General features: G+C 38.8%; 1 protein-coding gene across 10 annotated transcripts in view; it reads right to left on the bottom strand.

The window, feature by feature from the left end:
• DLG2 (discs large MAGUK scaffold protein 2) overlaps positions 1-27,778 on the bottom strand; it is a 1,224,822-nt gene that overhangs the window by 296,782 nt on the left and 900,262 nt on the right. For all 10 annotated transcript variants that reach the window (XM_047070845.1, XM_047070851.1, XM_047070843.1 and 7 more), the window contains one exon: positions 1,082-1,184. In XM_047070845.1, coding sequence (XP_046926801.1) covers positions 1,082-1,184 — 103 coding nt within the window. The remainder of the gene's footprint in view (positions 1-1,081; positions 1,185-27,778) is intronic.

Genomic DNA, 27,778 nt, shown 5'->3' with positions numbered 1-27,778 from the left:
CCACACAATAGGTAACATCCCGGTTGTCTCATTGAGCCTCACTCTGATCACAGAAACAGATGTTGAAACAAACCAAAAAGCAGGGTATGGCTAATGCAGTTTAGGATATCTCATCAGGTCTCAGTTGGCTAAGCCAATTTATGACATCTCACCATGTTTCAGGGTTTACAGTAGCATATTGCAAACAAGCTATACTATAGCTGAGAGTACACACACACAAAAATCTACATCAAGGACAACCAAAAGCCGTGTTAGTGTTAATAAAAGTTAATGCCACAGAGAGAGACTGCTGATCATGGTCTGTTCTCTCTGTCCTCCTTGCTTCTGAAGGGATTCAGGACAACCACTCCCACCCCCTTGCCCCCACTGAATGTGCCACTTTGGTATGTGGATTTTGAGCTGAAGGCAATTGAGACCCTACAGGCTCAAGAGAAACTTTTGTCCCTCCTATAACTACATAGAAGGATCTCACCTGGGGGTCTTTCCCAGAACAATGGTTATTAGCAGAGATAAATTTTATCTGAGTGATCCATCTGTATATGTATAGCCAGGAAAAACATCTAATTACCAAATATCAGTTCTTCTCATCGCCCTGTGAAATACAATCCTGTCCTCTAAGGTCACAGACCCCACCCATTTCATAGTTCAGGATGACATATATATGTCATTTTGCCTGTCTTTGGAATTTCCATGCCTGTGTGGATTCCCCTTACATATGCTATTAAATTTTATTTTCTCCTGTTAATCTGTCTCATGTCAGTTTGATTCTTAGTCCATCTTAATGGTTTTTATACTATCTATTGCCGACCAAAAGTGCCTACAGACAAGAATATAAATAAAGTTGAGGATAGTTTTTTTTTTTTTAATTCATATTTCAAAGAGGACTTTCTAACTGATGTTTTCCTTGGAAGATTAAGGGTAATAAAGCCTCATATTCTCTGGACATGTAACACACATTTTTCAGGATAGGTGAGTTTTAAAAAACCTTGTTGGTATAGACTGGTTAATACAGATTACCAGATGTGGGTATACATTCTCACAGAAACGTATCAGAACATTATAAGCTTGGTTTCTCACTGACCTTCAGGTTGGTATTGTGCTATAATCGTCACCGTCTGTCCAGCCCCCTTCAGTGCAGCTGCGGCCTGCTCATGGGATGCTCCGCGGAGGTCAATGCCATTCACCTGGAAGAGGAAGCCAGAGAATTTGGGTATTTCATAAGGCCTATCATTCTGATAGTTGAAAAATGTTTCTCCAAACTGAGAAGCTGTCTAAGATTATGTCACCTACCTCAAAACCCCTAATGTCCTACCAAGGCAGTTGAGTGTTACTTAGCAAGTTTCAGGCTCTTATCAACTTTCATTTAGCAAAGATGTGAAATTTCATCTTGTGGCGTTTATAGAATGGTCTGACTCGGCTGAAACTGTCTATGCATGTCTACAAGAATTTTAGTATGTGCATTTAATATGCCTCTCTGAGTTTCCTAGATTTCTGGGGTGGATACGAGCCTTCAAAATTAGAGGAAAAACAAGATAATAAAGAGAGACACATGTAATGCACATAGATGAGTATGTGCTGACAGATTAATATATTCAGATGAAGTTCTGGGTAGATTGTATGAAATGGGGCTGGCTGCCTGCCAAATCCCTCTTTTTGGTCATATGCCTGGTCCTGTCATTCTGAGCTTGGTTAGACAGCCCTGAGCCTTGTTCCAAAATAAACCTGACTGCCCCATTTCTCATGTACAATTCCAGAATGAATTCTGACAAAATGAAATAAAGAATGCCTGGAGTTTATGTTGCTGTTGCTAACTCCCATTTTGGGGCCGACGCCAGAAGAAAAACAGAACATCTGAAAAACAAGCACAAAACTCTGCCGAGAGGGAAAAATCATTCTGAAGTCAAATTTAATGAGAAGTAAAAGCTAAAATCTTTCTCAAATCAATTCAGTCGAAGTCAACATAATATAATTACTGAGTGCTTTCCAACGACAGGGCTCTGTGTCTGCCCCAGGAAAGGGATCATGGGTAGAGAACAAAGGTGAACAAGGCAAGTCCCCAAGAAGCTTTTCTGCTTGAACTGAACACACAGAAAGTCCAGTTTTCTAACATACACAGAGCTATTCTTATGCAGTTGATGCCAGAATTCTGCTTCCTTTTATTTACAGAGAAGTTGGTTACCAACCATAAAAAATAGAAAAAATAAATTAAAAAAAAAAAAACCTGACCAGCTTATCTGCATGTAAAACATAACATCTTATTTGGCCTCTCGTCAATCCTCTTTGACAATGACACTGGGTGGTGGATAGGGAGTTGCCACCGTTTCCCCATGGGGTCTGGAATATTTGCAATCTTTTTTTTTTATTAGGTTTATTTATTTATTTTTGAAAGAGACAGACAGAGCATGCAAGGGGGGGAGGGGCAGAGAGAAAGGGAAAGAGAGAGAATCCCAAGCAAGCTCTGCACCGTCTATGCGGAGCCTGATGCAGGGCTCAAACTCACGAACTGTGAGATCGTGACGTGAGCCAAAACTGAGAGTCAGATGCTTAATGGAATGAGCCACCCAGGTGCCCCATGGGATATCTGTAATCTTTAATTCCCCATCCCAGCCCTCTCATAATAACTTTGTGGAAGCCTCCTTAACCACTTTTATAATTTTCCATGCCTCTTCCCTGGCTTTCTATTCTGGTGAAATCCTTACCGAAAGCATTGATTACATGGTAACCTAGAGAAGTCCATTGATCTGGGTTTGGCCTGACTGCTACACACCAGCTGAGTGACTATCTTTTCAACTCCTGAGCCTCAATATTCTCCTACCTTGGAGGGAAAGGACTGACAGGCTCTTTGAGTGTAAAGCTCCTTTGAACTATAGAATTTCCAGATTTACTCGTTAGTAGATGACAGTCATTTCAGAGATTGTCTAGGCATGGATGAGTCAGACTATGACTCAGACAGCCGAAAGGACAGGAAAAGTAATTAGATGTAGGCTCCTGCCTACAGGAAGCTGAATGAATAAACTTCCTGGGCCAAATAATCTCTTGTCAAACAATTAGGGCTAACTTCTTATTAAAACATAATATAGGGTCATGGTAAATGAATTCTAATGTTTCAGAAAGGTATCTAAGGAAAAGTAAAAAATTCCCCTTAACATCTGCAGTTCCAGAGGTAACCAATGTTAGCAGTTTCTTGGGTATACTTTTTAGAAGTCTACTATATGTATATGCACACACATGCCTTATCTCTATTTCTTTCTTTATATATGTAATATGTCTTCACATTTTTAGTTAAGTGAGTAGGATCATATCATGTATATAAACTATAAACTGTTTCTGTTTTGCTTTTAACAATGTATCTTGGACATCTTCCATATCAGCTCCTGCTATTTTACCTTTTTAACAGGAGCCCAGCAATACACAGTGTGGATAGACCAGCATTTTTTTCAACAGGATCCCTATTGTTGTTGAGACTGTGTCTAGCTTTCTGCTACTGCAAACACTTATAAAGGTGTTTCTGAAGGATGAATTCCCTGGAAACACTTTCTGAGTATATTCCATAGATTGTATATGCATTATTTGTTTCTTTTAATTTGTTCTTAATTTTTCACATGATTATTCACTAAATAAACAGAAACTGATGAAGAAAGCAAAAAAGGGGAGGGGAGAATCTCTTTGCCCAAATAATATATTAATATAAAAAATAATGTATGTATATAATGCACATACATGAAAAAGCAATACAAAAAGCATACAAATAAAGTGGCCCCATCTTTCATTCTAAAGTTATCCATTTTGATGGCTTCTTATATATACTACCAATTATTTTTCTTGTTAATATAAACAGGTTTATAAAGTTATAATTTTAAAATTTTATACAAATAAGGTATTTTACACATAGTTTTATACCTTTATTTTTTCTACTTACTAATATATTATAAAGAACTTTCTTCATTCACATATTCCTATACTTGTCTCATCCCTTTTTATAGTTATAAAGTGTTCTATTATTCATTATAAATTTATTTTACCAGTACAGGGTTGATAGACCCTTAGGTTGTTTCAGTATTTTGCTGTTATAAACAATGCTGCAATAAATATTATGTAACAAAAAGTTCTTGGATAAAGGGTATGAGTGCTAAATTGTAATAGCTATTGCCAAGTTGTGTCCAAAAATTTATACTCCCACAAATAAGATATGATTGACTTTCTTCATAGTCTTGTAAAAATTGCACATATCATAACATTTGGCCTTTGTCATTCTAATATGTAGACAATTGCATTTTTAAGTTTTGCCTGTCTACAATTATGAAGTTAAGCATCTTTTTATATGTTTGCTGGCTATTTAAATTTGTTTTGGCATAAAATGACCATTTGCTTATTTCACCTATTTTTTATTTGTGTAGTTTGTTCTTTTAAAAATCTATCTGCCTCTTAAGAATATTAGTGCTTCATCTCAGATAAATATTGCAAATATTCTTTTCAGTTTGGTATTTGTATTTTGTATCATTGCATTGTAACTGTTAACTTTTCCCTGGTATGTTATTTCTTTCCATATAGAAGTTTAAAATGTTTTATACAGTCACATTTATCACTATGCTTTCCTTTTCAGCTTTTGAGTTTCGTATTATATCTACCCCTCTTCAATATATTTAACAAATTACTCAAATATTTTCTTCTAGTACAATGAGTTTAATTTTTAGCCACCTAGACTTTGATCTACTGGAATACATTTTGATGTCTGATGTGAGAACCACCCTTTCTTGGACCTTTCTCGTATAGCATCAAATTCTTACATCTTTTAACATTCTAATTGTCCTCTGGATTTTTCTGAGTGCACTAAAGGGAGCATGGAAAAGTGGGAAGGAAGAGAATATATGGAATCACAGAGAACTGGGTTTGAATTCTGAGTTGACCAGTCATACCTAAGTAACTTGGGAAAGTCACTTACTTCTTCAAATCTCAGCTTTCTTACCTATAGAATGGGTATAATATCTACCTCTCTATCAGGGCTGTTGCATAACATGAGACAATATCTGTAAAGCCCTTAACAGAGACCCTGGTACAAACAAGCATTCAGCAATTAGTATCTATTATTGCTGTCAGTATTTCTTCAGAGCTATGATTATAAGTCATGAAATAAAATCTAATGGAAATTAATTAATACAACATATATGGTTACTTTTTTTTTCAATGAACACAGAATTTCAGTATTGGAAATGCCTTAAAAACTTGCTCATCAGCACTTACATATTAGCACATTAAAGATCATTCTGGGGGTACCTGGGTGACTCAGTCGGTCAAATGTCCAACACTTGATTTAGGCTTAGGTCATGATTTCACAATTCACAAGCTCAGGCTCCACATTGGGTTCTGCATTGACAATGTGGAGCCTGCTTGGGATTCTCTCTCTCCTTCTCTCTCTGCCCCTACCTCACTCTTTCTCTCTCTCTCTCTCAAGTAAATAAACTTAAAAAAAAATCATTCCCGACAGAGTTAAGATAGAAGACCAGCATGGAGACGATGAGCTTGTCTTGACCCTGAAATCCATCTAGATCAGCACCAAACCCTTTTGAATACCTAGGACACTGATCTGAGGATTAACACAACAATCTACATAACTTGAGCCACAGAACTTGGCAGAGACGTGGTATGGAGAGGTAAACTGGGGGAGAAAAGCTGCAAAGGGTAGGGAACTGATTTCATGGAGAGAGGACAGAGAAAAAGAAAGGGGGAGAGTGTGGTGTATAAGGATCATGTAAGAAAAGCACTCACCCTGATAGTAGCTGGAGAGAAAGAAAGAGAAAGAATGAAAATGCAAGCAGGGCACTAAACAAGAAATCTGTTTCCTAAAACCATTGACAGGGGGAAAAGAGAGGGTTTCAATACCATTAGGATTCTATAAACAGCAGAGCACAGAGTCTGAAATTCTAGACCTCGTGCCTGGCAGTGTTCTGGTGAGGAAGTAGGATGAACCCCCCCGGAGAAGGAAGCAGGGTCTGAGGGATCCATGCGCCACATGGGGAGAAGCAGTTCCCCTACTTAGAATGCATTTGGTAGAGGTCATAAGGCCTCCCCACAGGCCAAGGTCCCAGTGGACCCCAGAGAACAGCCATGTTTGCTGGTATAGGGACAAAGGTGCCAGAGTGCAGTGAAACCTGGCGCCAACTGTGTTGTGGATTGCCATAATCTCTGAAGCTCTGCCACTGCCTGATCACATGAACATTTTTTGAGGGAAGCCAGCACCGGCCCATTGCTCTGCAAGACCCTACGCGCGAGAGTCAGTGTGGGTCCAAGCTGCGGGGGTCTCTGAAGTGTGAGGTTTTGAAACACAACCCCATCTGAGATAAAACTCTAGAGGGAGGTGCTGCCTGGCAGGCACACAGCTTGGATATACGGTAGAGGCGGGGAGTGGATAGAGGCCTGAGAGAAAGGAGACGTACTTGATTGTGAGTCGGTGACAGTGCAGTTCCTGTGCCCGAGACTAGGGAGCTGAGTGAAGCCATTTCCACCTCTCTGGTGTACATGACACACTGATCCACCCCAGTAAGCTAAGGAGTGCCACCTAGTGGAGAACGGAGCAGATACACCAAGCCCAGCCCAGCCTCATCCTCCAAGCACATTACCTAGAAGGTCAGCTCAAGTCACTCCACCGGCCTAATGTACAGACTATACAGGGCTTCACAGTTTCAGTTCTAGGGGAAACTGGATGTAACTTAATTCAGGTTTCATTCTGTGTGCTGGCTCATTTATTTGTTCATTTTCTTTGCTTCTGTTTTTGCTTAAATTGTTTGTTTATTTATTTCTCATTCTTGGATACAGAAATAGAAAAAATGTATTTTTTCTTTAATTTTTTAAAATTTTTTTAAATTTTACATTCTTTCATTTACTTTCTTTTATTTCATTTGATTCTATTTTATTATATAAATAATTTTTAATTAAATTTTTTTTCTTGCCTTTTTTCCCTTTCCTTTCTCTTTTTTCTCTATTCTATTTTTTCTCTATTCTTCTGACAACCAGACCAAAACATACCTAGGATCTAGCTTTCTTTATTTGATTTTATGTGTTGTTTTCAATTTTTTGATTTTAATTTTTTATTTTTCCAATTATTCCTCCAAAATGAAAAAATGAAGGAATTCACCCCAAAAGAAAGAACAGGAAGAAATGACAGCCAGGGGCTTACTCAACACAGACATAACCAAGATGTCTGAACTAGAATTTAGGGCCACTATAATAAGAATACTAGCTGAGGTTGAAAAAACCATAGAATCCCTTTATGTGGAGATAAAAGAAATAAAATCTAGTCAGGACTAAATTAAAAATGCTATAACTGAGATGCAATCTCGAATGATGTCACAATGGCAAGGATGGACACAGCACAGCAGCAAATTAGTGATTTAGAAGATAAAATTATGGTGACTAATGAAGCAGTAAAAAGAGGGAAACAAAGGCAAAAAATCACAATGTAAGATTTAGAGAACTCAGTGACTCATTAAAAAGGAATAACATCCAAACCATAGGAGTCCAGAAGATGCAGAGACAGGAAAGGGGGCAGAAGGTTTATGTGAGCAAATTATAGTAGAAAACTTTCCCACTCTGGGGAAGGACACAGACATCAAAATCCAAGAATCACAGAGATTCAACAAAACCTACCATCACCAAGGCATATCATAGTCAACTTTACAAAATACACAGACAAGGAAATAATGATGAAAGCAGCAATGGAAAAAAAAAGTCCTTAACCTATAAGGGAAGACAGATCAGGTTCACAGCAGACCTATCCACAGAAACTTGGCAAGCCAGAAAAGAGTGGTAGGACATATTCAATGTGCTGAACTGGAAAATATGCAGCCAAGAAATATTTATCCAGCAAGGTTGTCATTCATAATAGAAGGAGAAATAAAAAAGAGTTTCCCAGACAAACAAAAACTAAAGAAGTTTGTGATCACTAAACCAGCCCTGCAAGAAATTTTAACGGGGACCCTTTGAGTGGAAAAAAGACAAAACAAAACAAAAAAAGACCAAAGCAACAAAGACTAGAAAGGACCAGTGAACATCACCAGAAACACCAAATCAACAGGCAACACAATGGTGCGAAAATCATATTTTTCAGTACTCATTATAAATGTCAGTGGACTAAATATTCCAATCAAAACACATGAGGTATTAGAATAAATAAGAAAAAAAGACCTATCTATATGCTGCTTACAAGAGACTCATTTTAGACCTAAAGACACCTGAAGATTAAAAGTAAGGGGATGGAGAATCATCTATCATGCTAATGGTAGTCAAAAGACAGCTGGAGTAGCCATCCTTATATCAGACAAACTAGATTTAAAAAAAAATTTTTTAACATTTATTTATTTTTGAGACAGAGAGAGACAGAGCATGAATGGGGGAGAGTCAGAGAGAGAGAGGGAGACACAGAATCTGAAACAGGCTCCAGGCTCTGAGCTGTCAGCACAGAGCCCGACACGGGGCTTGAACTCACGAACCGCGAGATCATGACCTGAGCCGAAGTCAGACGCCTAACCGACTGAGCCACCCAGGAGCCCCTGGACAAACCAGATTTTAAAACAAAGACTGTAGGGGCACCTGGGTGGCTCAGTCAGTTGAGTGTCTGACTTTGGCTCAGGTCATGATCTCACAGCTTGCAGGTTTGAGCCCCATGTCGGGCTCTGTGCTGACAGCTCAGAGCCTGAAGCTTGCTTCGGATTCTGTGTCTCCCTCTCTCTCAAAAAATAAGTAAACATTAAATAAATAAATAAATAAATAAATAAATAATAAAGACTGTAACAAGAGATGAAGAAGGGCATTATATCATAATTAAGGGATCTATCCACAAGAATATCTAACAATTGTAAATATTTATGCCCCCAATGTGAAAGAACCCAAATCTATAAATCAATAAATCACAAACATAAAGAAACTCACTGATAATAATACCATAATAGTAGGGGACTTCAACACCCCACTTACAACAATGGAAAGATCATCTAAACAGAAAATGAACAAGGAACCAATAGCTTTGAATGACACACTGGACAGGATGGGCTTAAGAGGTATATTCAGAACATTTCATCCTAAAGCAGCAGAATACATATTCTTCTCGAGTGCACATGGAACATTCTCCAGAATAGATCACATACTGGGACACAAATCAGCCCTCAACAAGTACAAAAAGAGAATATACCTTGCATATTTTCGGACCACATGGCTATGAAACTCAAAATCAACCACAAGATAAAATTTGGAAAGGCCATGAATACTTGGTGATTAAAGAACATCCTACTAAAGAATGAATGGGCTAACCAATAAATTAAAGAGGAAATTAAAAAGTACATGGAAGCTAATGAAAATGAAAGCACATCAGCCCCAAACCTCTGGAATGCAGCAAAGGCGGTCATAAGAGGGAACTATGTAGCAATCCAGGCCTTCCTAACGAAGGAAAATAGGTATCAAATATACAACCTAACATTATACCTAAATGAACTGGAAAAAGAACAGTAAATAAATCCCCAAACCAGCAAAAGAAGGGAAATAATAGGATTAGAGAAGAAATCAATGATATTGAAATAAAAAAAAAAACACAAAAAACAGTAGAACAGATCAATGAAAACAGGAGCAGAATCTTTGAAAGAATTAACAAAATTGATAAAGCCCTAGCCAGACTGATCAAAAAGAAAAAGGAAAGGACTCAGATAAATAAAATCATGAATGAAAGAGGAAAGATCATAATCAACACCAAGAAATACAAACAATATTAAGAGAATATTATGAGCAATTATATGCCAACAAATTGGGCAATCTGGAAGAAATGGACACATTCTTAGAAACATATATACTACCAAAACAGGAAGAAATAGAAATTTTGAACAGACCCATAACCAGTAAAGAAATTGAACCAGTAATAAAATATCTCCCAACAAACAAGAGTCCAGGGCTGGATGGCTTACCAGGGGAATTCTACCAAACATTTAAAGAAGAGTTAACACCTATTCTTTTGAAGCTGTTCCAAAAATACAAATGGAAGGAAAACTTCCAAACTCATTCTACAAGGCCAGCACTACCTTGATTCCTAAACCAGACAAAGACCCCACTAAAAAGGAGAAATACAGACCAATTTCCTTGATGAACATGTATGGAAAAGTTCTCAACAAAATACTAGCAAACTGGATCCAACAATACATTAAAATAATTATTCACCACAATCAAGTGGGATTTATTTCTGGGATGCAGGGCTGGTTCAGTATACACAAATCAATCAGTGTGATACATCACATTAATAAAAGAAAGGATAAGAACCACATGATTCTCTAAATAGATGTAAAAAAGCATTTAACAAAACACAGCATCTTTTCTTGGTAAACACTCTTAAGAAAGTAGGGATAGAAGGAACATACCTCAAGATCATAATGGCCATAAATGAAAAACCCACAGCTAATATCATCCTCAATGGGGAAAAACTGAGAGTTTTCCCCCTAAGGCAAGAAACATGACAAAGATGTCCACTCTCACTACTGTTATTCAACATTGCCTAGCCTCAGCATTCAGACAACACAAAGAAATAAAAGGCATCAAAATCCATCCAAAAAGCAGGAGGACATCATACTTTCACCCTTCACAGATGACATGATACTCTATGTGGAAAACCCAAAGATTCCAACAACAACAAAAAAAAACCCCGCTAGAACTGATACATGAATTCAACAAAGTTGCATGATATACAATCAATATACAGAAATTGGTTGCATTTCTATACACTAATAATGAAGCTGCAGAAAGAGAAACCAAGGAATCGATTCCATTTATAATTGCACCAAAGACCATAAAATACCTAGGAATAAACCTAACCAAAGATGTGAAAAATGTATATACTAAAAACTATAGAAAGCTTATGAAAGAAACTGAAGAAGACACACACACACACACACACACACACACACACACACACACACAATGGAAAAAGATTCCATGCTCCTGGATAGGAAGAACAAATATTGTTAAAATGTCAATACTACTCTAAGCAATCTACAAATTCAATGCAATCCCTATCAAAATAACACCAGGATTCTTCACAGAGTTAGAACAAACAATCCTAAAATTTGTATGGAACCAGAAAAGACCTCGAATAGCAAAAGCAATCCTGAAAAAGGAAACCAAAGCTGGAGACATCACAGTCCCAGACTTCAAGATGTATTACAAAGTTGTAATCATCAAGACAGTATGGTACTGGAAAAAAAAATAGACACATAGATCAATGGAACAGATTAGAGAACTCAAAAATGGACCCACATTAGATGGCCAACTCATCTTTGACAAAGCAGGAAACAATATCCAATGGAATAAAGACAGTATCTTCAGCAAGTGGTGCTGGGAAAACTGGACAGCTACATGCAGAAGAATGAACCTGGACCACTTTCTTACACTATACACAAAAATAAACTCAAAATGGATGAAAGACCTAAACATAAGACAGGAAGCCATCAAAATCCTCAAGGAGAAACAGGAAAAAACCTCTTTGACCTTGGCCACAGCAACTTCTTACTCAACACATCTCTGGAGGGAAGGAGAAAAAAAGCAAAAATGAACTATTGAGACCTCATAAAAATAAAAAGCTTCTTTCTGCACAGTAAAGGAAACAACCAGCAAAACTAAAGGGCAACCGATGGAATGGGGTATTGAATCTAAATCATTTTCCTGGTACTTTCTACCTCTTGGTTCTGTCTCTTCCTTCTGAGGGCTCACAGAATATTTTTTTCTTTCTTATTACTTCCTCTTTTATATGGTCCTCTTTCTAACACTTGAATACAGTTTTCTCTTTTGTAGGTTAAATGACCTCATTTCCTTCTTCATCTCTCCAGATCATTCTTAGCAAATGACAAATTGACTCTGTTTACATACCTCTAGTGACAGGGAACTCTTTCCTTCCCTAGTCTGTCCATTCCATTTTGGGATGGTTTTTATGAATGTTATTTCTAGAATCTTTATATTATTTAATACTTCATCAGAGACTCAGTTATTCAACTGAGGTTAAGTATGGCAACAGGGATGCTTACTTATGGCTGTTATCCTTGGACGTGCACCTAGTGCAGTATCTACAGCTAAACACAGTGCTGACATAAATTCAGTTTTTAAAAGCTATCCATTTTAGTGATTTACTCTTCTAATTTAAGGGAAGGAGTAAATGAGAGTGACATATAGCCATTATCAAGCAACTCACCATTCAATAGAGGACAATAACAGGGAAACACATAAGCACTGGATGGTAAACACTATGAGAGGAAAAGGTCAGAAAGTTCTAGGACATAAAGTGGGGCGCCCTGCTGAAGGTATAAGGAGGTATGTGAAAGTTTTCTGGAGGAAGTGAGATCAGAGACGAGATCTGAATGAGTTCTCCAGGTGAAGATGGGTGGGAATGCCCAGGGAAAGCAATGCAGGGAATATGGGGAGAGGGGTGGCAAGAATATTCTGGGCAGAGAGGGAGGAACATATGAAGGTCTTGAAGTGAGACAGGGGCTGATACATCTGAAGAAAAAGAAGTAGTTGTTACCAAATGTCAGAGAGGGGAGAAGGGAGAGTGGGAAAGAGGTGAGACATGACCGAGAAGAAATGAAGGTGATGGTGATAATGATGATGTTAGCAGTGGTGGTGATAGCTGACGTGCACATAGCACTAACTCCGTGGCAGGCAAAGTTCTAAGCATTTCCTATTATCAATTCTCCTCATCCTCATAATAGCTCCATGAAGTAAAAACACACAATAATGCCCATTTTACAGAGGAGATTGAGGCATAGCCATTAAAGAGATTCCTGAAGGGTCCACTGGTAATAAATGGCAAAACCAAGACTTAACCCCAGGCAATCTAAATCTCTCCTTGCTTTGCTTGTGTCTTTTGATTGTTCTTATCCTAGCCGTTGTTAATAAGGCTCGATACTGAGCAAAATTCCTAATCATTCCTAATTATGACATATTAATGCTTTTCAAAGATCTGGCTGTGCAGGGCATGATAAACCATATTAGTGAATCTGGAGTTTATTTTGATGCAGTGGAGAACCATTTCTCAGCTTAGAACTGAGAAATATGTCACCATTATTCCCGTACCCCTAAGAATGCTTACAGCTAAAGAAAGAGCAGGAAGAAAGTGCTGCCAGCCCTGCTGGCATTTGCCTGCCGTGAAAACTGCCATGGGGAGAACACTGATATAGAGTTGGAAGGCCAGCATTCAAATCTTCATCCTGCCACTTCTTAAGTCCAAGACGTTGGGTAAGTTACTTTCCAGCTTTGAGCTTCAGTTTCCTCATATGCAACAAAGACATTAATACTTATTTTGCTGGCTAGTTGTCAAGATGATTAGAGATAATGCAAATAAACTACTTAACATAACACTTCACATACTGAGTAGGTAATCAATGGTTGCTATTTCTGTTATAAGGTCTCTATTATCTATGAAACTGGATTTTAAAATGACTTTTATTGTCAATAAGCCAAAGAATAGATTAATATAAGACTGTCTTGGAACAAGAGTAGCTAAAAACTACAAATATAACTGTATTATTAACTGTGAAAAAAATACAAAGGGGTGACCCAGTGGGAAAGGGGGAGATAATTGGCACCAGATTCCAATTAAAATTAGTACAGAACACAGGGGACTGTTTCAAGCACATTATTTCATAGTTGGGGTTCTAGTTGGTATGTGGCAGGGGGCAGCAGGGAAGAAACTGGGGCAGAATCCAAACTATTTCTACTTTATTCAGAGAGACTAGGGATAATAAGATGAGCGGGTGTATTACCAGTGAACTAAATGAATGCAGAAGCCTCCAAAATTTCTCAAGAGGGAAAAAATCTATTTTCATTTTCCTAAAGTGATGTGATGTAGTGAGGTAGAAATTTGGGTTCAGCTGCTAACTCTGCCACTAACTTACTCAGGCCAGCCAATGAGCTGCTGTGGGAAATGAAATGTTCTAGTCCCCACTATCTCTAGGGTCCCCTAATTTGGAAATTGATGATTTCTATGGCTTAAACATAACATCTCAAAAGCATCTTACAGTTAGTAGTAAATTGTTTTCCCACCTCATATTTCTTACCAAACATATAATAAAACTTCCCAGGTATTAGATTCTTATCACATACTTGTGAGAATAGCAGGAAGCTATGAATATCCCATTCAATTTTGAATTGTGAACAGGCTGGAATGGCTAGCATAGAGCGTGGACAGAGAAAAAAAAATGGTGCCAGCAGAAGTGGACCTTGAATGCCAGGTTAAAAAGTGGTCAGTGAGTGGGGGTGGGGATAGGGGGTTAAAGAGGCATTTAACGCAATTTAACGCAATTTGACTCATGTTTGGGTTGGCAAAATATGGCAACAGTGGAAAGCTGGGGTTGAAGGACTAAATGATTAAAAATAGGACAACGGAAGGGGTGCTTGAGTGGCTCAGTCGGTTAAGCGTCCGACTTCGGCTCAGGTCATGATCTCACGGTTTGTGAGTTTGGGCCCCGTGTCAGGCTCTGGGCTGACAGCTCAGAGCCTGGAGTCCGCTTCAGATTCTGTGTCTCCCTCTGTCTGCCCCTCCACTGCTTGCACTCTGTCTCTGATTGTCTCAAAAATAAATAAACATTAAAAAAATTTTTTTTAAATAGGACAACTGGGGGCACCTGGGTGGCTCAGTTGGTTAAGTGTCCAACTCTTGATCTCAGCTCAGGTCATGATCTCACAGTTCTTGAGATTGAGCCCCCTGTTGGGCTCTTGCATTGGCTGACAGAACAGAGCCTGTTTGGGATTCTCTCTCTCCCTTTCTCTCTCTCTGCCCTTTCCCTGTTTTCTCTCTCTCTCTCTCTCTCTCTCTCTCTCTCTCTCTCTCTCTCCCTCTGTGTATATGTGTGTGTGTGTGTGTGTGTGTGTGTGTGTGTGTGTGTGTAGGTCTTGCTCTCTCTCAAAAATAAATAAACATTTAAAAGAAATAAATAAAGCTGTTTAAAAAAATAGGATAACCAGATGGGAGAACATTGCAATAATACAAATGACTGCTGATGAAAGCCTGAATTAGAAAACTGGGAAACTGACATGGAATTGAGGGTGGGAAATGGGGCACAGACCTGACAGAGGACACAGAGGCATGTTCTAGGTAATTACTCTCCTCAAAAACTTCTGGGAAATAGAGTTTACATACTATTTACAATAATGTTGAATGTTTGGACATGGGAGCTGAGAAAGGTAATCAGAGGGGTGACAATATTAGTTCTGCCAGTGAGCACAGGACTGCAGGGTAGAAAGTGGGTTTGGATGAATGGATGATGCATTTTGTTTTGGACATGTTGAGTTTGCTGTGTCTCTTGGACGGCTACAACTTTGCTGGTAGTGGGAAAATATATATCTGAAGCTTAGATGAGTAGTTACTGTTAATCAATAATTTAGTCTTGGGATTCCTGAGGCCAGTACCCTGATCTGACTAGACCCAGATGTACAAGAGGTTTGTTGTACAAAGGTTAGATTAGCTAACAATGGGGCCTGCTACATAGTAAGGACTGGTAATTATTATCTGTTATTGACCCCTCCCCTGACATACATATAAGAGGATGGCCTGGGCTACTATCAAATTATCTCAATAAAAACTCAGCTGAGTAAGGAGAAGTACTAGGGTTATAGGTTCAGAGAGAGGGGGCATGGCAAGCCGGAAAGCACTGTCCTGGGAGTTAGGATTCCTGAGTTTCAGTCCCATCCTGCTGTTACCTTATTTCACTTTGGGAAGGCCCTTTCCCTCTCTGGGGCTCAGTTTCTCCATCTAGAAAGAGAGCCATATACTAAATCACCAAGGTTCCCTCTAGTGCTTAATCAACAAATATATTCCATGCCCAATATGTATTTTGTTGACAACGTGAGAAAAACAAATAGTTCATTTAGTGCTAAACTTTCCAAACAGCCTCCTGCATGTCTCACAGTGAATAAACTATAAATTGTGTTTGAAGTGGAAATTTCTAATTAAGTTCCTTTCTCTTCCTGGAAGCTGTGGTACTTGGTGCAGAGTGATAACATTTCTGACAGTAGCTGCATGAGAGCTCAAGACCAGAATCCACCTGGAGCAGAGGCAGAATGGAAAACTGATACTGGATATTTATGTGGTTTGGTAAACTTAACATGCCTTTTAAATTTGGCTTGCTGATGCAAAAACAATTGCATATTAACAAAAAATTTTAAATGTTTTGGTTTACCAGGGCATTTATACAAGGCTGATCACTTTGAAATCTTTAACTGAAAATAATCCAAATATTTATCTATTTATATTTATATATATATATATATAAAACTTTATGATATATATTTACATAGAATTATATATATTTATGTATTTATATTATATATAACCTTTCATATATTATATATATATATATATATATATATATAATTTTCCAAATTTTCCAAATACAATTTACTATAGGCCAAAACACAGTAAACAACTTAAGATTCATATGTTTTGAGTAACAAGAATATATTATAAGAATATATAACCAAAATTAGTTGAAACCTTATAACATACAAATACAAGAGGATACTGGTATCTCTAGCTCTGATTCTTCTCTTAACTCTAGACATGTAAATATATGTGCTCACTTGACATTTCCAGCTGGATGCCTAAGATTTTTCAAACTCATCATGCTCAAGATCAAACTTAATTTTCTCCTGAACTTGTGTCTGGGCAATTTTGCCACTTTCAGCAAATGAGTAAAACAATCATCCACCACTCAAACCACTCAACCAAGAACCTACCTGCCAACCTTAATTCTCTTTCCTTCCTACTTCCCCACATAATCCATCAGGATGTCTGTTCACTCCAGCTCCAAGTCATATTGCAAGTCCACTTTTTTCCAGCAACCCCCCCAGCTCCCTTGGCAAAGACACTTCTCCCCGGGATACTGCACTGATGCCCCAATTGAGCTCCCTGCTCTCACGATGGCTTCCCACACCCCCTCTATCCTTTTCTACCCAACAGTCACTGAGATCTTTTCAAAATGTGTATCAGATCATGACTCCCTCTTGCCATATATATAGTTTTTTTTTTTCATTGACTTCTTGTTGTACTTTGGGTAAAATCCAAATACTTTGCCTTGACCTTGACCCATCCTTCTGACTCTATCTCATTCCTCTCTGACTCCTTCACTGTTTCATAGGTATGAGGACCTTAGATATGCTTTATCTAAATCCAATTTCCCTCCAGCCTTGGGTCACTTGTACCAGCTGTCTTTCTGACCACAGTGCTCTTCCTTACCAATTCTCACATCTGATCCCCTATTTTTATAAGTCTCAGCTTATTTATTTATTTATTGTTTCATATAACTTACTGTCAAGTTAGCTAACTTACAGTGTATACAGTGTACTCTTGGCTTCAGGAGTAGATTCCCAATTCATCACTTCCGTACAACACCCAGTGCTCATCCCAGCAAGTGCCCTCTTCTATGCCTGTTACCTTCTTTCTTCTCTCCCCTGCCACGCCCCCGCCCCCAACCCTCAGTTTGTTCTCTGTATTTAAGAGTCCCTTATGGTTTGTTTCCCTCTCTGTTTATAACTATTTTTTTCCTTCCCTTCCCCCATGGTCTTCTGTTAAGTTTCTCAAATTCCACATATGAGTGAAAACATATGATATCTGTCTGTCTCTAACTGACTTATTTCATATAAGTCTCAGCTTAACAGCTAATTCCTCAGAAAGCTCTTTGCTGGCTACCCCTTTTAAAGTAGCCTGGTAGGCTTTCTTTAATAGACGTTTTCAATTTCTTATGGAACTTAGGTCCACCTGATATTGTGTTATTATCCTACCCACCTCAAGAAAGGCTTCTTGTGAACAAGGACTTTGTCTCTTTTACCTCCATACTTCTTTTTTTTTTTAATTTTTAATACATTTATTTATTTTTGAAAGACAGAGGAGACAGAGCACAAGTGGGGGAGGGGCAGAGAGGGAAGGAAACACAGAATTTGAAGCAGGCTCCAGGCTGAGCTGTAAGCACACAGTCAAATGTGGGGCTCGAACTCACAATCTGTTAGATCATGACCTGAGCCAAAGTCAGATGCTTAACCGACTGAGCCACCCAGGCACCCCATTTTACCTCCATACTTCTAAGGCCTGCAACACTACACAGATACTTCATAATACTCCTGAATCAATTAATGATTCACATCATTTTACTTAAATCATTAAAAGCTGACAACCTTTTATTGCATATTTATTATGAGCCAGGTACAGATCAGTGTCTTTTTCAGAAGGAATTTGTCCTGTAGGGGGAGAATGAGTGATTAAACGGGACTGACTGAATCAGGATCTTTAAGGGTGGGGCCCAAGAATCTTTACTTTTGAAAAACTCTAAAACTCTGCTCAGTCAGATGTGGGCATCTCTTATGGAGATGCAGCCCTTTGTCCTCCTATGCACTCCTGATGGTCTTTCATTCGTGTATATACTTGATTTTAATCTCAAATTGTGTTGTGACCTTGAGGCTTTACAAATTCTCTGGCCCTTTGAGGCTATATCACGACTGTAGACTTACATGATAGCAGAATGGTTCTGGAAGCTCCTTTAACATGTACTTTGGGAGAGTACATGTACATGAGAACAGTGACCCATACAATCCGTGATAGACCCATTCTCTTCATTCCAGGGCTCTGCTCCCCATATGGCACTTTGGGCATGGGTCTTTGTCAATACGAGTGTCTCTCAAACTACATAAGGCTGTAGGTATCATGGCAGAGGTATCCTTGAAGTCCCCATGTCTCAGTGCCCTTGAAAACAAAGTTGCTAAGGAATCACACAATTGCATATCACCCAAGCACCAAAACTGCTTGGGCAAAAAGGTAGAACTCAGGGGTGTGAGGCTGAAGTCCTACCCTTTGAGATCTGCTTTGCATCTCACCCTCTAAGCCCTCTGTTCTGGGATGGGATATGTGTGCTTCCAGGCTGACAGATTCCCTTAGGTTAGGGTCAGATTTGAAGCTGAGGCCTTCCTTTGATGGATGGTGGTAATAAAAGCAAGCTTCTGAGTTTTCTCGACATGTTCTCCCTTTTGAAATCAGTGGACTGACTGCAAATGTTCATTTTTTTTAAACTTAGTTTTCTGTGGTTTCTGGGTTTCTGATATTAAACTATCGCTAAATCTAATCTACTGTTAAAATGCTGTCGATAGGGAATTGGTTAGATAAATTATGTAATATCCATACAATGGATTACAACATAGCCATTAAAAGCAATGGCATACATGTTTAATATTCTGATACTGACAAATATCTGTGATATATTGCTAAATTAAAGAAAAACAAGTTATAAAACTATACAGATCTATAGATAACACTGCTTATTAAAAGAAAAGAAAGAAAGAAGGAAAAAAGGATACATAATCTTATCAAGAGTTCCTGCAAGGTTATACAACCAAATGCTAATAAAGGATTTAGAGGGCTGTGATTTTGAGGCTGTGGTGTTTGGGGCTAATGTTGAAGAGGAGAGACAGGGTTACATTGCATTTTTATAGCCTTTAGTAGCACCTGAATAATTTTTAAGTGAACATGTACTGTCATAAAGATTTTAAAAGTTATATAAATTTTAACTATTGAACTTGAGGTGTGTGTTACTTTGACAGTAAGAAAACAAAAAGGGATGCCAAGGCACATTAAAACACAATGGTGTTTATAGAAAAAGTGAAAAAGTTATAATCAAATATTTACATGTTACATTAAGTCATTGAACAGATATTTACTGAGTATCTGCTTTGTGGCCATCATACTGTTTTGGGAATGGATGGCTGGTTCTGCCCTCAGTAAATTAGACTCTAATAGTAGTTCTCCACTGGGTATGGAAATGTGGAGGGGGGTATTCTCTATTCTTAAAATGTCACAGTTTGGAGTGAGGCATTAACTGTGCAAGGTCCAGGCATAGCAAATTTCTGCAAACTGTGGTATGGTCATGTGCAGTGAAAAACTGTCCGTCCAAAACTGCGATAGCACCTGCAGTAAGAAAATATTGGATCACACAAATACGTTAATTCCAAATGAACCTTATGAGATTATAGTGTCAGTGGAAGAGATTCTTGGTTTCTTTTTCCCAACCCCCCCCGACCCGCATTGAAATCAATTTTAAAGGAAGAAAAAAATACCTGTTATACCTGTCAAAGAACCCATTCCTAAAGCATTTGAAAGGCTTCAATAGGAATAAAGTGCTAATAGAATTATCTTGGTCAAAAACCATTAATGCAAAACTCAAACCCTGGCTACTGCACACAGGACTCATCTGATGTTTGTTTCACTATAGTTCCTCAGGATAATGACATTCTTTTTGTGTTTGGGTTTATGCGTGTGTTGGCATCTGACTGTCCATAATTACATTGTAGCATTTCTCCTACTTATTCCTTACCTAAAAATAAGGTCATCATCTCACTGCCTACAAGCTCCCAGGAAACAGTTTTCTGAGTTCAGGCAAACTGTGTCAAGGACTCTCAAATCCTCTTTTAATTGTTTCACTGTCAGATGAGGGGGAGGAGATCTGAACAGATACAAAGCTAAAACTTGAATTGTATTTACCACTATTCTTGAGAAATGATATTCAGTAAATCTGTTGTCCCTTCAAAATATCTTTCACTTCTCTTTTTTTTCCTCTACTTTACTACCTTAGCCCTATGTCTCAATCTGAAATATTGCAATAGACCCTCTCCCAACTATTTATTTCATAAGAAATTTAAACTACGGAAAAAATTGAAGGACTGTACAATAAAAATCCAGACATTTTCATCAAGATTCAACAGTTGCTAATATTTTGGTGCATTGATTCTCTCTCCCTCCATCTCTCTTTCCCTGCCTCTCTCTCTCTCTCTTTCTCTCTCAGAAGACACACACACATAAACACACACACTTATTTTTTTTCTGAACCCTTTGAAATATGTGCTAACTTCACCCTAACATACCAGGAAGGCATCTCCTTAATATAAATAATATTTTCTATATAAAATTACCATTATTAAATAAAAAAAGGTAACAGCAATTCTATACTATCCAATATACTATAACTGTTCACATTTTCTCAGTTGTCCTCAAAGTGTCTTCTATAGATTTTTTTTTTCTTCAATCCAGGATTGAATCAAGGTTTGCTCACTGTATTTGGTTGTTGAAATATCTTTAATCATTATTAACCTTAAAAAACTACCTTCTTTTTTTCTTTTTATGACCTTGAGTTTCCCCTTCCTTCCTTGTTTCCTTCCTTCATTCCTTCTTTTGTTCCTTCGTTCCTTCGTTCCTTCCTTCCTTCCTTCCCTCCCTCTCTCCCTCCCTCCTTCTCTCTTTAAGAGTTCAAGCTAGATACTTAAAGACTGCTCCACATTCTGGTTTTGTCTAATTGTTTCTTCCCGATCAGAATCAGGTCAAACATTTTTAGCAAAATCTAGTGAGTAATATAGTGTACTTCTTACTGGATCACATTAGGAGGACTAAAATGTGAGATTGTTTCACTATTGGTGATGCTAAATTTGGTCACTTGGTTAAGGACCACCAGATCTCTCCATCCTAAAGGCAACTTAGGAATGGCACCTTTGTAAATGGCAAGTCTGTGTGGTGATTCTTTGAGACCATGTGACTGTCCTTTTTCCTAAGGAATTTCATCTTCATATGTTTTAGCACCTACTGACTATGCCACTGACTGCTAACTAGCACCTACTGACTACTTACCTGAAACAATTATTTTACTAAGGGTTGGAAATAGGTGATTTTCTACTTCTCTATTTCTTCTAGAATCATTAGCTGGTATTCTTCTGTACAAAAGAACTTTACCTTGATTGTCTCTCAGTATTATTATGAACTCATGTTTTTTTTTTTTGATTTACCAAGATATAATCTATTACTGTGCAGATTTCTAATTGACCTGAAAATCTTTCTCTAAACTCTCTCTCTCCCTCCCTCACTCCTTGTCTTTTCTCCACTCCTACTACTTTGATAGCCATCCTGTATATCATGGATGGTCTACTTTTCTCTACATACTGCTTTTCATATTTTGCACATGATGCAGATGCTCCTATTCTTCTATGTTCCCCACTGCTTGTAGGTTATCTGAAAATTTCTTATCCTCCTATTTTGGGCTTTGCATAATCTGGCTTTACTACATACACCTCCCTCTAGTCTCATAAGACCATAAAATTCTCTGATGTGAGGGAACATGAGAGTCTACCTTTCAATCCTCGCATTTCACAGGTAAGGAGACTGAGGCCCAGGAAATGAGGTCACTTGGAGGGCCATTCTGTATTTGTGACAGAGGCCAGATGAGAATGCTGTTTGCTCCCTTATGTTATTACACACCTCCTCTCCCAAGCAAACCCTCTACTGCAACCAGAAGCCTCCTGCATATCCCTACCCCAATGCCATTCCTTATGGACCTCTTCCTCCCTGTCCTTTTTCCTGTTGCCTAGGATTTCCTGAAGTGTTGATCTTCCTTCATGTCCATGTCAAGTCCTACTTTCCCAGACCTCCTGTTAATGGTCTGTGCCACTCACCTGGCCAGTGCCCTTCTAACCTGGCAGCATTACATGAATTTTTGTCCCCTTATAGTGCCTTATTATTTTTTAGGGTACAGAATCCAAGATCATTTTAAATAATCAAAATAATACAGAACAGCAAGTAAATTGAGTATCTCTCTTTTTCTACTCTAACCTTCAGGTAACCACTGATAATACATGAATATATAACTTCTATGCATTTCCCCCCAGCTATAATCCTGATGTCTAGAATAGTACCTTATACATGTCAGTGAGTGAATATACAGAAGTGCAAAAATACATATATTTACCTTTGTACGTAGTTATTGTTTTAAAAAATAGATCTTACAACATAGTGTTCTGTAATTTTCTTTCTTTTTCCACTTAAATTACCTTTTCATGAACCAGTGTCAGCAACTGGGCTGTAAGCCCTATGAGGGGAGTCCCAGCCATTGTTTTACTCCTCTTGTATTCCCAGGATACGGCCCCAATTCCCTTCCTCATAAATTATTAGTTAGGGTGATTATAATTACATGTGCCTTATGAATCTCTTTCTCTACTCTGAAGGGGCCTTAAGTTTCACAAAGACTCCTGTTCCTCTAAAGAAGCATCATTAAGCAGCTCATCAAAAATTTGGTGGCCAATTCCAGTGGCCAATTCCAGGAAAAAGAAAAACCCCAAGAATTTGGAGGCGAATTCCAGGAAAGAGACAAACTAGAAAGCAAGTGAAGACAGGAAAACCAACAGAGGAGATACGCATGACGATGAAAAGGAGGCAATCAGCTTTCTTTAAGGGTGGGGTTTTCTATATTGGACCTGACATCTTGAATGTGGCCTCTTTTGTTAAGTGGATCATACAACATATGGCCTTAACTCTAGAAGCCAATGATTGTATGGAAGTTTCTTTGTGGTCAATGGAAAAACCAGAAGGAGCAACAGACAGAGTTCAAAACTCTTCTGAAAGGACAAACTCTATAAAATCAAGAGTGAAGAAGAATGGGTATCCTCTGGAATTATCTCTCCATCACTTCCTTTGTTCTCTCAAGCATGTATCTGGACTTCACAAAAGCAGCCAAGGCTATGTGCAGTTTTTTTTACCACCAGTCCCGAGTGAATATTGTAAACATTGGAAAAATTTCCATTTACATAGTTTGGGAGGTATTTTCAGTCATTTAAATTTTTCTAATCACTAACCAATTCCCTCCTTCCAGGCCTCCCAATTTAGCCCGCAGAATGCTGCTCCCCACAGAAAACAATTCTCCAGCGAAGTGAGTTTCCATGGTTAGTTGCCAGAGATCTGGATGTGAACAAAGCCAAAAAGCCACTCTCCCTTAGAGAAAAAAAACAAACAAAAAAACAAACAAACAAACAAACAAACAAAAAAAAAACCATGGCTCCACTGCCATGGTTCAGTTCCTAGCACAAAGTAAATGCTCAGTAAATAATGAGAAGGATGGAAGCCAATTTGAGGAGAACAGGAAAGAAAAGACAGGGAACAAAGAGAAGAAATCCAGTGAAATCTGCTTTCTTCAAACTGGGACCAGAAATTTAACTGGGAAGCAAGGAAGTTACAGATAAGGATAATACTAGTAACCAAATACTGGGCAAGAGGGTACTGTGCTGGGCTTGTTAATGCTAATCCTCTCAAGAACTTTTCTGAGGTCAGTTTTTACAAGGGGGAAATTGAGGCACAGGGATGTTAAAAGTTTCCAAACCAGCAGAGGTGGGTTAGAGCTCTGGTCTGTGATATAGACTGTGTTCTTTCTCTCCTATACTTATACTACCCTCTTCTGTCATGTTGGCTGCCTCCAAACCTCAGGTCTGCAGGTGACACTCCTCTGACAGTCACCTATGCCAGGGTGCTGCTGAGTTGACACCCTCCACATGTACATCCCTTCACAACAGACCAAAAAATGACGACTTCTAACAGCCACCTCAGCTTCTATCAGTGCCTGCCATCACCATGGGCCACTCTGCCTTTCCATCTCCATAAAACAGCCCCCTCCAGATGTGTTGTCACAGCCCTGGTCTATCCGGGCTGCTCCTTTTAGCCCAGGTCATCTTAGTGCGGGAGGCTAGCTCCCTTCAGCAGCTCAGACACTTTGGGCTTTGTGGAGAGCTCAAGAACCCCTCAGGGCATCGGAATTAGCATCAAACCCTTTTGTGTTCCCGTGGCCAAGTTCCGGAGCCTCCCCACCCAGGTCACTCCTTGAGCCGTGCTTCCCCCTATGCTGGCTGGGGCCAGCTGTGTGAGAGTGGCTGCAAGCGTTCACCGGCCACTGGCGCTGCCACATCTCAGAGAGGGGCCAGTATTAAGTTCCTAAGTGTAGGGGCAGTAGCCGGCTCAGGAGGAGGAGCACTGGAGTCTGCCCGAAACCAGGACTAGGACTGGGAACTCTCAAACTCCATCCACTACACTCAGGGTCGCCAGCACCAGAATGAAATGCACGCGACCAGCCCTTGCTGTTCTCGGTGCTCAGAGTACCCAGGAACCCAAACATGTAATTCCGAATTCTTTAAAATCCCCTTCCTTTATCTTTTCCCTTTACAATTTGGCATCGCAGGCAGCTTCCTATTTGCATTGTTTCCTCTCTTGCGGAACATCTAGCCAACTAGAAAAGTTACCACGTACACTGCACTGTAAGGGTGGGGTCCTTTGATTCTCAGGTGAGGCTTCTCTACCTCCTCCCGCTTTTCCTCCCGCCGCCCCCTCAGGGTCTCACCTCTTTGATCCTCTCCGGATCTCTGCGTCTGCATCTGTGACCACATTCCCTTCTCTTCCCCTTCCTTACCTTTCCTCTGCCGCTGCTTCAGATTCCCTCCTCCTGCCGCTGATCTCTCTCGCCTTTCTCCAACCCCCTCCCTCTGACCGATCTGCCTCCACTTTCTTGCTACATCCTCTTTTCTCTTCTCTGGTTGATTTCTCCTGCTTTGTTGCGAGAACAGCCTAGGACTTTCTGTGTTTACCACCTAAGCAGAATATTATTCTCCATTTGAAGTCCAAACTGACTTTCTGTGAAAGCCCTATAATTACGCTAAAAGAAAATTAAAAAGTTTTCTTGTTCTACCATTAACACAACTAAAACACTGGGTTGACTGTCAAATTTAGGCAAACTACAGGACCTTGCTCTCAAACTGAAATAAAATGATCTCTGCTTGCATTTTCAAATGCTAGGCTGTCTTGCTTATATTTAATGCTCTGTGGCTCTAAAGCAAGGACAAGCCTTAAGTTAGGGCTTTTCTACATCAGCCTTTCTAGGCAACTTCCCAGTGATTTACAGGGCCCTGGAGCTGCTGTAAAACATTTCTTAAAAAGCCCACTTGTTCCTGTCTAATGTAGAACACTGCCGCATATCAAGAAAACTGATAGAATGTTTGCCTCCTTGCTAACATTGCTATTACAAGCTGAATATTCTAGATTCCAGGGTTGCCTCCCCATCTGCCCCTAACTCCTTACCTAGAACCGGCCAGTTAACAGCAGCTTAACTTTGGGCTTTAGGGTATGAGCATAACTCAAGGCTTACACATCCATGGTAACTTCCATTTCTTTTTTTTTTTTTTTAATTTTTTTAATGTTTATTTATTTTTGAGAGAGAGAGAGAGAGAGACAGAGAGAGAGACAGAGCATGGATGGAGGAGGGGCAGGGAGAAAGGGAGACACAGAATCCAAAGCAGGCTCTATGCTGCAGGCTATCAGCACAGAGCCCCAGGCAGGGCTCGAACTCAGGAACCATGAGATCATGACCTGAGCTGGAAGTCGGATGCTTAACCAACTGAGCCACCGAGGCACCCCAGTAACTTCCATTTCTTATCCATCCTTCACCAAAAAATCATTCTCTCTTAAAAGCATGAAAACATCACTGTGTTGATATAATTTTAGTATGTACCCCAGATACAAAATATGGGGTTGAAGAAGCACTCGGGAAAAGTTCCATTGGAAACATGTGAAATGGCAGATGAAAACCATGAATATTAGATAACAATAGGTGATAATGCATCCACACTGCCCATTTACAGAGAATACGTTGATTTTAAATATTGCTTCTTCTGAAAACCAGGTATAATGAGAAAGGCAGGTAAACCAGGAAAAATGTGTGGCTTTTTTGATGACTAGAAAACAAAATAAATGTGTGTTAAAAATCATAAGTCACTAAGAAAAATGTGTATAATCATACAATGTGTTTTTTAGGATAACATATGTAAAAGTATTTGTTCTATCTATGAAAATTTACCTTTTTTTTCTTCTTTAAAGCTGGCTTATGGGTGTCTGGCCATATAAATTTCCTTTCTGGAGTACAAATACACCCAAGGGTTAGTAAATGGGTGGGGTTCTCAAAGCAAACAACTTGTATTTGACTTTCAGGCATGTAGATATTCCTGGCTAATGCTGATCTTTATCCATGTATACAATAAAAACAATTATCTTTATTATTTCTTTAAAGAAAGCAAGCTGTTTGTGCTTATGTATATGTGTGTGTATGTACAGTCACATACATATTTATCCTATGCATTAAAATATAAGTCCTATGTATTAAAATATAAATAATCATAATTCCCTATTTTGATTAGTGCTTTTATATCCCAATAGGTGACAAAATCCAGAGACTGGTATATTTTCCAGAATGTTCAGTAGATATGACCCTGTCACCAATTAGCTTTGGAATTTTATGCTTTAGTTCCTTCATTTATTAAACAAACAAACATTGTGCAAAGGAGTCTATGAGGTCCCATTCAGAGTTATGTTCTGTGATTCAATCATGAAGTTTAAAAATACATATAGACTGGAAGATGTTTGATTCTCTTTGCAGAGGGCTATGTACCTATTCTGTCTCTCTCCATTATAAAAGTCATTCCTTTGTTTACTCATGCAAATACTCATTCTAGAAGCATTTAATTTAGACTTACTATGTTTCAGGTCCTATGCCATGTGTCAAGGACGCCAAGATTATTTAGACAACCTTTGTTCTTGAGTTCAGGCTCTAAATGAGGATTTCCTATTTTACAGGATTTCATTTCAAAGACTACAATTGTAGAAAGTCAAAGTTTCTATGCAAGAAACTTAACATGTATCCATACTATTAAGTGCTGATGATAATCAACATTTCATTTTGGAGATCTCTCTCTCTCTCTCTCTTTAAATCAATGAGGGCAGTGTGATAGAGGGGAAAGAGCGTGGGTTTTGTCCAGCAGATTCAGGTTTGGAATTTCGGCACTGCTGTATACCTACTGTATGATTCTGAACAAGTTGCCTGTTCTGAGACTTTATTTTCACATCTATGAAGTGATGATAGGAATATCC

The sequence above is a fragment of the Lynx rufus genome, unplaced genomic scaffold (genome assembly GCF_022079265.1).
Source record: "Lynx rufus isolate CCGP_SWC_20201006 ecotype Redwood Valley unplaced genomic scaffold, mLynRuf1.p SCAF_9, whole genome shotgun sequence".
NCBI lineage: Eukaryota > Metazoa > Chordata > Mammalia > Carnivora > Felidae > Lynx > Lynx rufus.
This window is presented reverse-complemented; position numbering and strand designations above follow the sequence as displayed.